At 42.6% G+C, this 15098-nt stretch overlaps 1 protein-coding gene across 8 annotated transcripts in view; it reads left to right on the plus strand.

Annotated features, from left to right (window-relative positions):
* The window catches only part of zranb3 (zinc finger, RAN-binding domain containing 3), an 83024-nt gene that overhangs the window by 59156 nt on the left and 8770 nt on the right, over positions 1 to 15098 (plus strand). For 6 of the 8 annotated variants that reach the window (XM_077550492.1, XM_077550501.1, XM_077550507.1 and 3 more), the window contains exons 17-19: positions 5648 to 5790; positions 11792 to 11929; positions 12102 to 12134. In XM_077550492.1, coding sequence (XP_077406618.1) covers positions 5648 to 5790; positions 11792 to 11929; positions 12102 to 12134 — 314 coding nt within the window. Of the gene's footprint in view, positions 1 to 5647; positions 5791 to 11791; positions 11930 to 12101; positions 12222 to 15098 lie in introns of all 8 variants that reach the window. The other 2 variants (XR_013289189.1, XM_077550517.1) reach the window with 2 other exon arrangements.

The raw sequence follows: 15098 nt of genomic DNA on the forward strand, positions 1-15098 counted from the left end.
ACCGCCATTTGAAGATCATACCACATCATGTCAACTGAATTCAAGTCCAGACTTTGACTTGGCCAACTCAAACCTTCTTGTTTTTTAAGCCATTCAGAGGTGGACTTGCTGGTATGTTTTGGGTCATTGTTCTACAGAATAAACCAAATAAAGAGTGATGAGTTTAAGAGCATGAACTGACCAGATGTTTGCCATCAGGATGTTCCTGTAGAGAGCAGAATTCATTGTTCCATAAACACAGTAAGTCGTCTAGTTTGTGAATTAGCAAAGCATCCCCAGACCTTCAACACTGCTACCGCCCACTTGATTATTGTGATGCTGTTTTATTAAATGCTGTATTATTTTTACACACCTTCCAAAAATATATTTTGTCCCAACAGTCCACAGAATGTATCTCAAAGTCTTGGGGATCATTAAGGTAGGGCATCTGTAAGGTTGAGCTTTGTAGCCACAGGGTCATAGGTTACCGTTGCAGACAAAAAATGTAAAAGAACAACTAGAGATGCTAGCCTGCTTACTGCACGCACCAATTTCACTCTGTATCTATCCTTGTATCTCTAGCGTGTGATCAGGTTCTCTGTGTGGTGTGCAACACAAAGTATACAGCAGAATGTTAATTGAATTCCACCTTGAGGGATTATATTGAATATAAATGAATAAGAAATAAGATATGTGCAATTAAATAAAAAAAGAAGATGTTTCTTGGCAAGTGTGAGGTAAGCCTTCACCTCGCAACTGAGGCCAGTGAGGCCTGCTGTTCTTTGGATGTTTTTTCTGGCTTATGACCTCCTGGATGAGTTGTTGCTACACTCTGAAATTGGTCGATCAATCCTTTGAAGGGTTACTAGTACGACTATGTCCATTTTTCCCTCTTTCTGGATAATGTCTATGACCCTGGTTTACTGAAGTTCCAAAGCCTTGGAAATGGCTTTGTAACCTTTTTTGACTGTTAGATTTCAATAACTTTGCTTGTCATTTGTTCTCAAATTTTGATTGTGGCATGGTGTTTCGTTTTGACATTTTGTATCGTACATCACTTTTTCTGGCAGGTGCTGTCCAAAAGTTGTGGTTAATCACAGTTGACTCATAATTTAACATAGGGGTGCTATTACTTTATCACAGATCGGTTTGAATGGCTTTTGATCAAATTACGTAGAAACTACATGTCTTTGCTGTGGTTGACTTTGTGAGATGTGTAATTGACTTGATGGTCCAAAGAATTTAAAAGTAATAAAGGCACAAAAGAAATAAAAAATAATAATTAATTAAGAAGTGGGCAAATGCTTTTTCACAGCACTGGCTGTGTTAAGAATCGTTTCACACAACCATGATGGACCACATTGAGGGTTACGTCAATAACAATGATTATATTATTGTTAATGACCCAAATGCAGGACGTGACTAGACTGGTCGCTATGACTGGAACGAGCGTGACATGACAGAACCTGATTTGCCTTGACTTGACTTCCTGTGGAGTGGCTATGACTTGGCTGTGACGATGGCTTGGCTTTGGCTGTGACGAAGACAACTTGGCTATGACGAAGACACCTTGGCTATGACAATGGCTACTTGGCTGTGACGAAGACGACTTGGCTGTGACGAAGACGACTTGGCTGTGACGAAGACGACTTGGCTGTGACAAAGGCGTCTTGGCTGTGACGAAGGCGTCTTGGCTGTGACGAAGGCGTCTTGGCTGTGACGAAGGCGACTTGGCGGTGACGAAGATGACTTGGCGGTGACGAAAACGACTTGGCTGTGATAATGGCTACTTGGCTGTGTTGAAGACACCTTGGCTGTGACAAAGATGACTTGGCGGTGACAAAGATGACTTGACGGTGACAAAAACGACTGGGCTGTGACGAAGACGACTTGGCTGTGACAATGGCTACTTGGCTGTGACGAAGACGACTTGGCTGTGACGAAGACGACTTGGCTGTGACGAAGGCGTCTTGGCTGTGACGAAGGCGTCTTGGCTGTGACGAAGGCGACTTGGCGGTGACGAAGATGACTTGGCGGTGACGAAAACGACTTGGCTGTGATAATGGCTACTTGGCTGTGTTGAAGACACCTTGGCTGTGACAAAGATGACTTGGCGGTGACGAAGATGACTTGACGGTGACAAAAATGACTGGGCTGTGACGAAGACGACTTGGCTGTGACAATGGCTACTTGGCTGTGACGAAGACGACTTGGCTGTGACAAAGACGACTTGGCTGTGACGAAGACGACTTGGCTGTGACGAAGACGACTTGGCTGTGACGAAGGCGTCTTGGCTGTGACGAAGGCGTCTTGGCTGTGACGAAGATGACTTGGCGGTGACGAAGATGACTTGACGGTGACAAAAACGACTGGGCTGTGACGAAGACGACTTGGCTGTGACAATGGCTACTTGGCTGTGACGAAGACGACTTGGCTGTGACGAAGACGACTTGGCTGTGACGAAGGCGTCTTGGCTGTGACGAAGGCGTCTTGGGTGTGACGAAGAAGACTTGGCGGTAACGAAGATGACTTGGCGGTGACGAAAACGACTTGGCTGTGATAATGGCTACTTGGCTGTGTTGAAGACACCTTGGCTGTGACAAAGATGACTTGGCGGTGACGAAGATGACTTGACGGTGACAAAAACGACTGGGCTGTGACGAAGACGACTTGGCTGTGACAATGGCTACTTGGCTGTGACGAAGACGATTTGGCTGTGACGAAGACGACTTGGCTGTGACGAAGACGACTTGGCTGTGACGAAGGTGTCTTGTCTGTGACGAAGGCGTCTTGGCTGTGACGAAGGCGACTTGGCGGTGACGAAGATGACTTGGCGGTGACGAAAATGACTTGGCTGTGATAATGGCTACTTGGCTGTGTTGAAGACACCTTGGCTGTGACAAAGATGACTTGGCGGTGACGAAGATGACTTGACGGTGACAAAAACGACTGGGCTGTGACGAAGACGGCTTGGCTGTGACAATGGCTACTTGGCTGTGACGAAGACGACTTGGCTGTGACGAAGGCGTCTTGGCTGTGACGAAGGCAACTTGGCTGTGACGAAGATGACTTGGCGGTGACAAAGATGACTTGACGGTGACAAAAACGACTGGGCTGTGATGAAGACGACTTGGCTGTGACAATGGCTACTTGGCTGTGATGAAGACGACTTGGCTGTGACGAAGACGACTTGGCTATGACGAAGACGACTTGGCTGTGACGAAGGCGTCTTGGCTGTGACGAAGGCGTCTTGGGTGTGACGAAGGCGACTTGGCGGTGACGAAGATGACTTGGCGGTAACGAAAACGACTTGGCTGTGATAATGGCTACTTGGCTGTGTTGAAGACACCTTGGCTGTGACAAAGATGACTTGGCGGTGACGAAGATGACTTGACGGTGACAAAAACGACTGGGCTGTGACGAAGACGACTTGGCTGTGACAATGGCTACTTGGCTGTGATGAAGACGACTTGGCTGTGACGAAGACGACTTGGCTATGACGAAGACGACTTGGCTGTGACGAAGGCGTCTTGGCTGTGATGAAGGCGTCTTGGGTGTGACGAAGGCGACTTGGCGGTGACGAAGATGACTTGACGGTGACAAAAACGACTGGGCTGTGACGAAGACGACTTGGCTGTGACAATGGCTACTTGGCTGTGACGAAGACGACTTGGCTGGGACGAAGACGACTTGGCTGGGACGAAGACGACTTGGCTGTGACGAAGACGACTTGGCTGTGACGAAGGCGTCTTGGCTGTGACGAAGGCGTCTTGGCTGTGACGAAGGCGACTTGGCGGTGACGAAGATGACTTGGCGGTGACGAAGATGACTTGGCGGTGACGAAAATGACTTGGCTGTGATAATGGCTACTTGGCTGTGTTGAAGACACCTTGGCTGTGACAAAGATGACTTGGCGGTGACGAAGATGACTTGACGGTGACAAAAACGACTGGGCTGTGACGAAGACGGCTTGGCTGTGACAATGGCTACTTGGCTGTGACGAAGACGACTTGGCTGTGACGAAGACGACTTGGCTGTGATGAAGACGACTTGGCTGTGACGAAGGCGTCTTGGCTGTGACGAAGGCGTCTTGGCGGTGACGAAGGCGTCTTGGCTGTGACGAAGATGACTTGGCGGTGACGAAGATGACTTGACGGTGACAAAAACGACTGGACTGTGATGAAGACGACTTGGCTGTGACAATGGCTACTTGGCTGTGACGAAGACGACTTGGCTGTGACGAAGACGACTTGGCTGTGACGAAGACGACTTGGCTGTGACGAAGGCGTGCGTCTTGGGTGTGACGAAGGCGACTTGGCGGTGACGAAGATGACTTGGCGGTGACGAAAACGACTTGGCTGTGATAATGGCTACTTGGCTGTGTTGAAGACACCTTGGCTGTGACAAAGATGACTTGGCGGTGACGAAGATGACTTGACGGTGACAAAAACGACTGGGCTGTGACGAAGACGACTTGGCTGTGACAATGGCTACTTGGCTGTGACGAAGACTTGACACACGAACTTCCGCACATAACGTAGACAATGCTCCCACACTGACTGAACAAACCCCACAAATTAAATACACCTCTGCCAATTACTTGACAAGACACACCTGGGGAAGACACTGATAGGTTGACACACAGGGGAAGTGAAGACACACAGGCGGACATGGTTTCACATAACGAGACGAAAAATAAAACACCAAACACTCAGACAACAAAGAACATGAGCACCCAAAATTAGGGATGCACGATAATGCTATTTTTAACCCATACCGATAGACCAATAATTTAGAACGTGCCGATAACCGATAAGTAAGCCGATAATTGTTTGCAAAATTAACTTGCATACAAATACACTTTCAAGTCCTACTACAAGTACAAATACATCAAAACATTGTGTAACACACCATGAAGCTGAATTTTATTGATACCTCTGCTTCAAAGACAACCAGTAACAGATGGACCAACGCGGCAAGTCTATTATTATCTGCTGTTGTCTTTATTATCTGGTTTATCTGTATGACGTCAAATTGGTTGATAATTGCCGATAATTATTGGCTGATTTCTTTATTATCTGGTGTATCTGCATGACGTCAAATTGGTCAATAATTGCCGATATTTATCGGCCACCGATATTATCGTCCATCCAAATCAGACAAAAACTCAAGCCCACAGAACCGAAACGTGACACAAATGTGGTCATTATCTATGCAGATTGTCAAAACATCCTTATTGATTCAATGTATTCATGGTATTCATACAGTAAACTTGCATAGAGATTCACAAGCACTCGCCGTCAGACATGACAGCCAATAGCCAGTGTTTTGATAGCTTTGAATGGTGTTAACTTCTGAATATCTTTGGCAGGCAATACATAACCATCTAAAGTGTATTAGTATTATCTATTCATTTTTATATAGGCTAGCTTTTATTTTTCTTATGGATTTTCTTTAAAGGTCTGACCTGTTCTGAAGCATATACATCACTGTGTCTCAGTTTGAATGGTTTTATTTGGCTGTCTGGAATGATGATTATTTTTGAATAGGCAACCAAAAACACTTTACGGTGCTTCAGATATCCAAAGACATGCATTTTTTTTTCTGGCTACCTTTCACCCCAACCCCAATCTGAAAGTGATGCAAGGTGTCAACGTCTGCCCTGCAGGTGCTGCGCTTCGTTCAGGAATGGAATGGCCTGGCAGCCATGAAGCAGAAACTGCTCCGACGTAGCCGTCTCCTCTACCATAGCCCCACGCTCGGGTTGCAGCAGATGGCCACCGCCCAGCGACCTCACAACAGCACCAAGAGGTCAGACTCCATCTGAAAATATCATCTTGAAGGGGAAATTCATCTTCAAATAAAAGATTTTTCATGATAGCAAGGTTGGAGTTTGGAGGGCTTTCTTATGACGTACGTATTTGCCTTTAATGTAGAATGGTTTTCAAATGCGGTAAATTTCATATTTTTTTGACATATCTATACTATTAGTCAGTCAGTCTTCACTTGTGGGTGTTATCTTTACAAATTGTGTTGAAAATGACTTGATCTCTTTGACAATGCAATGTTAATGGTTGAAAAAAGTGACATTTTTGGGATCTCCTGAAAACTGAAAGTGATGATTAAAATTTTCAGTTTTTCACCTTAATACATACTCACTTGCAACATATCTCAAAATGATATAATTTATTTTCCATTCATGGAACAGCAGAAAAACAGCAGAAAAACTACTCAACAAAAATATAAACGCAACACTTGTTTTTGCTTCCATTTTTACGAGATGAACTCAAAGATCTGAAACTTCTTCCACATACACAATATCACCATTTCTCCCAAATATTGTTTACAAACCAGTCTAAATCTGCGATAGTGAGCACTTCTCCTTTGCCGAGATAATCCATCCCACCTCACACGTGTGCCATATCAAGATACTGATTATACACTATGATTAGTGCACAGGTGTGCCTTAAACTGCCCACAATAAAAGGCTCCTTGAACCAAGTGGCACTTCTAACTTGCTCCAAATATGCTAACTGCAGTACACAGTGTGTGGTGGCAATTGAAAAAGCTTTGTGCACTGCACTGTTCACATTAGTAGCCTCCAACTCTTTACTCAAGTACATTATTAGCCTGCTGTATCATTGTCGATGGTGGAAACGCCAGTAAGTGACCATCCAGCAGGTGACGTGTGATTTCACAAGAAAACAAGCGTATTTGTCAATACTTGCTGCCCTCCGGCAACACGAAAGGCAAAAAATAAGTTTTCGATGTGGGCGTTTCAAAGAGAGAACCGAGGCAATAGAGAGGTCAGGGTTACTGTTGTGCGTGTGTATTTATATTTTTCTGGACAAGAACACACAATCACAGGTGTTGTGGGCGAGACTTGGTCAATTATTTGTGTATTGTGTGTGCACGGCTTTCTCGAGTGGAGGAACATGTCTGGGTGCATGAACTTAATCAAGGTATAAGTAGGAGGCAATTGGCCCACCTTGATTTGATAGTTGTTTGATGTATTCGCTAATCAAAACCAATCAGCCTCCGGCTCAGGCGTTGCGGGACGATCGCATCTCACCTTTGCACCACTGAGACGCTCCACTTTCAACAACCAAATATGTAATGCATTTTGCCCAGGTTGCCAACATTGTTACTGTTTAGACTTTCACTCATGGAGAGTCATCAGGATTTTGAGAGGAGTGAAGAGGATTTTAATTGAGTTTGCGTTCAGTTGGAGTACACCTCGTTCTGAAATTAGTGCAAACCTTGTCCCAAGATTACTCATTACACTGCATCGTTTGTTTATTGTATATACATAAATATGGTGGAACCGCTAAGCCAGCACAATTTGTTTTGAGAAGCTGATTGACCTCAATTTTTTTGGAATTTGAACCATTTTTCTCAATGCAAAAATAAATTAAAAAACTGCAGTCCTGTCATTTAACTTGGCCCACGTTGACTTCAAAACTGGCAATGATTTTTTTCCAAATGCAGGGGCAATTATGTAATGTGATTATTATTGCTCCCACACAAAATTTTGTATATTAGTTTAGAGACAAGAAGTGTAACTCTCTAGCTACAGTCTGTTAGCAAACAAAATGTAGCTCCTCTTCTGGCTCACACACACACGTCTTTGCTTGCCAAATGTTTAAAAAAAAAAAAACTTAGATGGAAACGTACTGTCCTGGCTTTTAAGATGGAGCCAAAGCAGTAAGAAATGCCATAATGATGAATTCAAACTGTTAATGTTGCACTTGTCTGCATCGTTCATTTCTGAAAAAGATGGAAAGCTATTGATTTTGCAATCTCCTAAAAAAGAAAAGTTAATTTAAACATTGGCACCAAACCTAGAATAATTTAGTTTGTTTTGTTCAGGGATCAAATTGAGTGTAATACACTGAAAAACACAGCATTAAGTTGTACTTAGTTTCTGATATTTGGCCACATAGTACTTGAGATCTTGAAGGAAATGCAGACTGTGTCATTGTATTCATTTTCCGTAAATGTGTCTCTGTGGCTTTAAGTTGAGGTATTATGACTTTATATTCACCATCACTTTGCTGGAGGCTGGTTCCTCCTCGAGTCTTGAGACTTCTGTGTTCGCCACTGGTCATTTGCTGCCAAATGCTTTTATACCCCCCCGAAAAACTGCTTGAGCTTCATGACAGCTGACCTCGGGTGGAGTGAAGCCGCGGCCGACTCCTGCCAGAGAGCAGCATGGCCATCCATCAAAGGCGTATTCAGCGGGCGGCGGCTGGTGAAGCAGCTCATTAGCTCGCTTTTACACACCTGAGCACCGTCTGGTGCTTTGCGGGTCTGCAGGTACGCCTGAAGGAACTAGCATACGATGGCCAGCAGCAAAAACTGCGTGGCTGCAGTGGCCAAATGTAGTCTGTAGGCAGATCCATGGGAAGGCATTCAACATATAAACAATATAAGGACCAAAACTCTTGGGACACGTATTTGTGCAGCACTCCTTCCAAAGGAGTACAAGCTGCTATAACTACAAAGCAGTCGGTGCAATCGGCATTCTATTGCAAAGGATGCTACAGCAGTCACCTGATTGCGCCCTCTACGCACCCAGCAATATGAAAAGCTGCAAACCCGCCACCTCCTCTCCCAGAAGCACAGCTGCACTTATTTTGCATGTGCAGGCTTCATGCGGTGTGCTGCGGCTGTTTGAAGGAAAGGAAGATCATCCGTTTGATGACGATACACCGTCAGCCCTCCGTTTTTCACACAAGCGTCTCCCCTTGGATGTTTTTCCTTCCTCTGTGTTCTGCCCCCTAACATCCATTTTGATTGATATCTTTCATATCTTCAGCATTCTTTCTTTTGCTGCCCACATATCAACCCAGTCGTAGAGCAGGTGGAAACACTTGCAAATCACAAAAACAGTCTTGTTTGTTTTCTGTCTTTTTTTATTTTTATTTTGCATGCAGTCGTCATTGGACTTAGTGTTTTAACTCATCTGGGATTCATTTCCAAGGTTTCAGTCCAAGCAATAATGTTGATCAAATATGGCTGTCAAAATAAATGTTTGTAGACTACAACATCAATTATTGATTCGTGCCACTGCTTCATCTCTGGTGAAATAACGACACAGCCTCATGGATAATCCCCTTTTTATTTTCTCATGTCTGTTGACTGTGCACTGCAGAGTTTTTTTTTGTAAGCACTGGTCACAGATTTAATTGAATCATGCACTAATTTCTTGACAGATCTCCAGTATTTATTCCATTTGGACAGCATTTTCCCTCATAAATTCAATGTCATTCAAAAGGCATTTTCCATTCATTGTAGCTGTAGGTCGGTGTGGAAAATGTCAAATCATTGCTTCACTTGTTCCTTTGGCGATTTTAAAGATTGATGACAAGAGTTTTCCTTTCCTTATAGCAAGCATGTCACAGGTGCGTTATTTTGTCCCTTTTTCATTCACTTTCCCCTGAAACTGCTGCATATTCTGTCAACTCCGGCATGGCGAGGTCATTTTAATTCCTGTCCAGATTGACATAAAGCATTGGGTGCAGTTTTCAACTTGCACACCTTTGCACCGGGATAATAAATTTGGCTGTGGAAAGCAGCGGCTAGTCCGATGGAGTAGATTAGATGATTGACGCTCCCTGTGGGGAAATAAGCTTGCTGCACCGGCGAAATGGGCAGAATTCAGGAGGGGAGAGAGCAGAAATAGAGTAGACACAAATGGAGCAATGAAAATCACCATTTCGAGGAGGGATGTGTGTTGTAATCCGCAGGAGTTTCTTAAATTACAGAAGTGAGCATTTGCTGTTGACCAGCCAATGGACTGCAATATGTCCAGGTCCACCTTACTACCGCAGCTGCTACCCCAAGCTACAACTAGGGTGTTCCCATTTTTAGTCACTTTTTTTAAATCATTTGTAATACCAATGTATGCATGACCAGGGCTGATGCAGTTAAACAGACTTCATATTGAAAAATAAAAATTAGGACAACTCATTCAAATGAATGTAGATTTTAGAACCAATTGCTTTTCAAATGTGTAAAAAGTGTGCATGCCAGTGGTGTGACATGTATTTTCTTTTTGCCTTCCCCTTAATTTTTTGTGTCGTGCCTTGAGATATGAACTGTCCTGTTTGGTGGACAAAGTATTTAAAGAATACCCTCCCAGTTGAGGCTTAAAGGGCCTGGTTAACTGAAAGCCCAATTGCAGGTGCTGAATTGCATGTTCAATAACTAACAGATTGTACACGCTAGTGTTCATTTTATCAGCCATTTTAAAATTGTGTCTGTTTTAGTCCAGTTTTAATTACGCTTGCTAGTTTTTGTCATAGTTAGTCAACCTCATCCCATTTTTATTCAGTCCATATTTAGTCGACTATAAATCTAGCATTTTAGTCCAAGAAAACAATTTTATTTGTCTAGTTTTAGCCAACAAAAACGATCAATGTTTTTAGTTTAGTTTTAGTCAGGACAATCATTTTACCCATGTATATTTTTTGTCATCTAAAATATTTCACATAAAATTTTCTCTCATCTTATTGCCGAAAAGCAACTTGACACACAATTACAGTATATCAACAAGTGGCCACTATGGCTCCATGGTACAAGCTAGTAAATTAGCCAGCATTAGTTAGCGGTTGGATTAACATTATTGTTGGAACGTTATAGCCGATGGATTAATGTTGCGTTATAACTATATATTTTTTTAACCGTTCACCGTGAATCCACCTCCTGTCTGTCCCATGTGTTCTCGCTAGTTGAAGATTTGAAAGGGGGTGTGTCACTGTATGTCACATGACACTGTCACTGACAGATTAGCAGAGACAAGATTTTACAAAATCATATAATTTTTGTCTCATTTTTGTTCACGAACTAAAATGTCCAGATTTTAGTTCAGTTTTTATAAATTTTTGTCTTGTCTTTATTAGTCGACAAAAATGCATACTAATTTAGTCCCAGTTATTGTTTATTAATGAGGGTTTTAGTCTAGTCTAGTTTTAGTCTATTGAAAAATGTGTTGACAAAATTTTTGTTAAGTTTTTGTTGACGAAATTTGCACTACACGCTGTTGGCAACAGGCATACAAATGGTAGGCGAGCTTTTTTTCAACTCACTCGAGTACATGGCAATTGGATGAGAAAGCACACATGAAAAATTGCACCAACTGTCACAATACTCTATACAATAAAATAAGCCTGATGCAAGGATATGCAGAGTTGAAAGGACTTTTGTTATAGAGGACGTGGCATGACTCCTTGTGACTGGCTCAGGTCAGCTCCAAAATTGCATTGCTGAATAGACGTGACAGTATGTTTTTGTTTCTGGCATTTCAAAAATGTTTAAACACATATAGTGATTGTTTGCACCTGCCATTTCAAAATCAGCCATCACAATTCGTCTCAGGTTTCATAAATCACATTTTGCTTGCCAAATTCATCTATTTGCATTTACTTTACTCCTCCCACAATGTGCAGGAAAAAAACGCACAGAACTTTTGTGGGGGCAGGGGGTTGGGTTGCAAATTTGCACTCATTTTGCAAATGCAGGCCTTAAGTAAATCAGACCTTAATAGATGTTACTCCCTCCTCGTAGTTGTGGCGTAGCTCTGTGGTAGAGTGGTCAACTCTCATCCGTGAGGTGGCTTCAACCCTCACCCCTGGTGACCATGTCGAAATGTCCTTGAGCAAGACACTGAACCCCAATTTGCTCCTAGTGGACCTGGCAGCGCCTTGCGTGGCATCAGCCGACCACTGGTGTGTGAATGTGAGGCTTCGTAAAGCGCTTTGGGTACGACTAAAAAAGTGCCATATAAATAGCAGTCCATTCTATTCTATAGGTACCTGAGTCGGGATGAGGTGGCCCAGGCCTCACTGATCAAAGCCCAAAAGGAGGGAGGCAGCGTGCGGCTGGTGGCCAAGGAGAACTTCTTCAGCAATAGGAGGTCGACGTCACTAAATTCACCCACTACAAATAGGTATGTGAAACGAGAGATTATCCTGCTCAACATTTGTGTTGCTGTTAAATACCGTCCTAGTAACAAAATCAAAACAAATGTTTGTGTGCTTTTTCGTTGGTGGTGTGTCTCGATCCACAACCACAACTCCTTCTGGTCTGCCTCTGCTGCCAACCCACTTCCAAAACTTCAGGGATTATACCTTTTCCATATCCCGTATATTAGAGTAAGTATCTAACGAGGCCCAGGAAAAAAAGTCGACCGCCAAAATAGCTGAAACAAAATGTTTGCCTGCAGGCTTCGCCAGCACCAGGTATTTCCAGTCTACATAGAAATCTATTACAGTGTATTAAAACTACTCATGACCAAACTTAGAAGTCGTTAAAAGATTCAATAGTGACTGCCCTCCCACTGATTTTGAATGCATACATTATACATACAAGATGGCAGAGTGGTTTAACAAACTGATGAATGTTTGGTTGTTCTTGAGTGGCGGGGTTAACCGGTGTGCCAGCAGGCACAGCTTTCCCCCAATTTTGAATCTTTCAAGGAATATTTTTCAACGTTCAAGCGAGATGAGTGTTCATCATCTGCCCATTAAGGTGATATGTCTCATCGTGCCCCTTCCTCTTAGCAAATCAATTCATTTCCCATCCCTTTGCTGTCTCCATGGAGACCTGCTTCCGCCTTCTGTGCAAGGCACAAAGGCCCGCCGTGTGTGTTCGTTCAGTAAATTTAGCCCATAATGCAATCTATTGGCAGAGACTCAACACGCGACCCAGAAGCGAGCGACCGCGGGTACACGGGCAAACACACAAACTACACACACACACGTCAATGTTTGTGCAAGATTTTTCTCTGTGAAGTTGCCACTCAGTATTTGTGCTTAGTTTTACTGCTGGAGGAAGTACAATGCCAGACAGCTCTGGATTGTGTAATTATGGCTGCAAGGCGTGACGGTGTAAAGAGGCCACGTTTGTGGCACTGCCAATTGCAGCAGAAAGCATTTAAAGCCGCCTCGACTTAAAAGTCTAATTTGTTCCTTAGCCACACTTGTAACCCAAATCACTTGTATCTCACGTCAACTTTCTCCATTGAAATGAATGAAAATGCCATTAACTGTTCCAGCTCCCCCAAATAAATTTGTGTATTGTGCTATTACATGGCGTGGGCTCCCTAGAGTGCCTTGTAGCTCTCCTCTATCTCTTTCTTGCCACTGCAAGAAAAACAAATGTACCTGAAATACACAACGCGTGGACTAAAATGATTTCATCGCTAATCGCTATGTGCGTGTTAGCTAACAACTCCAGACTTGTTGGTGCAGCGCCATCTGTTGGATTTGGTTGGTCACTGCACCCAATGCAAGTGAGCTATAACACTGAAGAGGGAACATATCTTGCTTGGTATGTCCCACACTAGAGATAGACGGTATGGTTTTTTTCAGGGCCGATACAAATGCCGATTATTAGTTGTCAAGGAAGCCAATAACCGATATTTGAAGCCAATATTCATTTGCGGTAAAAAGGGGGCAAAATATTGTAATCCAAAAAAATTTAAATACAAATGCCAATCTTGACTTTGTTGTAATGTCTTAAAGCATTATTGCTTATTTAACAAATTTTCAGACTTTTCAAAATAGAAGTTTTTATTCTATCAATAGACTTCATTTTAAATTTCTAAGAAAAAAAATGTCCAGGGAACTCCCAAGGTTATCAGTACATATTTAAAAGTTAAATGGAAACTTAAATAAGTAAATACTATAGCTAGTTATGGTTTTCTATAGTATTTTTTTTTTCAGAAATTGAAAAAATACCTGAAATCTTAAACTTTCACACTTATTTGTTTTAATATTGAACAAAAACAAAAGGTTGAGAAGGTTCCCAGGGATAAGCAGCGTTGCTTATAAAGTTCACTGAAAATTTTAATAAACAGTTCCGAGATTAAAATGGTTTTAGCTTTACCTTTTATAACCCGTCAGATTTTGAAAAAAGGCAGATTTTGACGTTTATTTGTCAAGATGCCCAATATTGGCACCGATAATTGGCGGTCTATCCCTGTCCCACACCCCCGCAAATTTCATGGAAATAAGCTTTTGTGTAATCATGTTAACGAACAGCAATCAAAATAATAGTACATAACCTTGTTCTTTGCAGAGGTAATCAAGAAAAGCAGAAAAGCATGAAGCTAAAGTGACATAAAGTCGGATGTATTTGTTTGGTGGTAAACATGAGCCGGCTGTGGTTGTTTGCTGGAGTCTTGTTGTATTATTTCTGGGACTTAAGGCCAGTGTGCTCACTTGAGATGAATTTCAGTAAGGTAGAAGCTTTTTGTAATGATATGTATTTCATTAGCATTTAAAGGCTTCCTCCCTCTACCCCCCTTCCCTCCCCCAAATAAACCCTCTTCTGACCATTCTCATTTTAAGCACACCATTTGAAGCTTTCTCGCTTTCATCCGTAGACATTTTTGGCCCCATTCGGTTCTCTTGGTAGCAGTTTTTGGTATCCTCTCAACATTCCGTTTTTGGAAGCTTTTCTTTTTAATATCAGTGAGGACATATCTGTTTGTAGTGTCTGTCTGATTCTTTGTTGCTGCCTCGGTCTGTGTGAAATTCAAAAGACAAAACTACGGGGAAACAATGGAGTCCATCTGTCCTTCTCTATCGCCGCTCCTGCACCCTGCTGAGATGACGTGGCAAATGCCCAACTTACTTGTCCTAAAAAAACTCAACTCAAACTGACTCTCGTATGTACATGGTGGAATTTGCATAGATGGTCGTAAAATAGATTGTATTCTTGGCACAAATTTAGAATAGTAAAATAAGGTAAGTATCAGAGATGAAGTAGTAGGTTCACATTAGTAACAACTGATTTTGGGAGGACGGCTTGATTACTACCTTCCTTCAAAGACAAAAGAGAACACTGGAATTACTCTTCACATTCAACATTGTCCAATGGCCAAAAATTATTTGCAGTTAATCTGTTATATACCCCAATACTGTGTGTAGTGTGCGACTGTACACCACACACACAAAACATTCTGCTCCACCACCAATCTCGAATCTACCGTAGTCCTCCAAGGCAGTAATCTCAAGTACAAAGAAACGTGGTAACAGCAATGGAAACACAAAATTTAACATGAAAAGTGAAAGAATGTTGTTAGAGTTGGGACAATTGATGGAAAATCCCCA

The sequence above is a fragment of the Vanacampus margaritifer genome, chromosome 1 (genome assembly GCF_051991255.1).
Source record: "Vanacampus margaritifer isolate UIUO_Vmar chromosome 1, RoL_Vmar_1.0, whole genome shotgun sequence".
Taxonomy (NCBI): Eukaryota; Metazoa; Chordata; class Actinopteri; order Syngnathiformes; family Syngnathidae; genus Vanacampus; species Vanacampus margaritifer.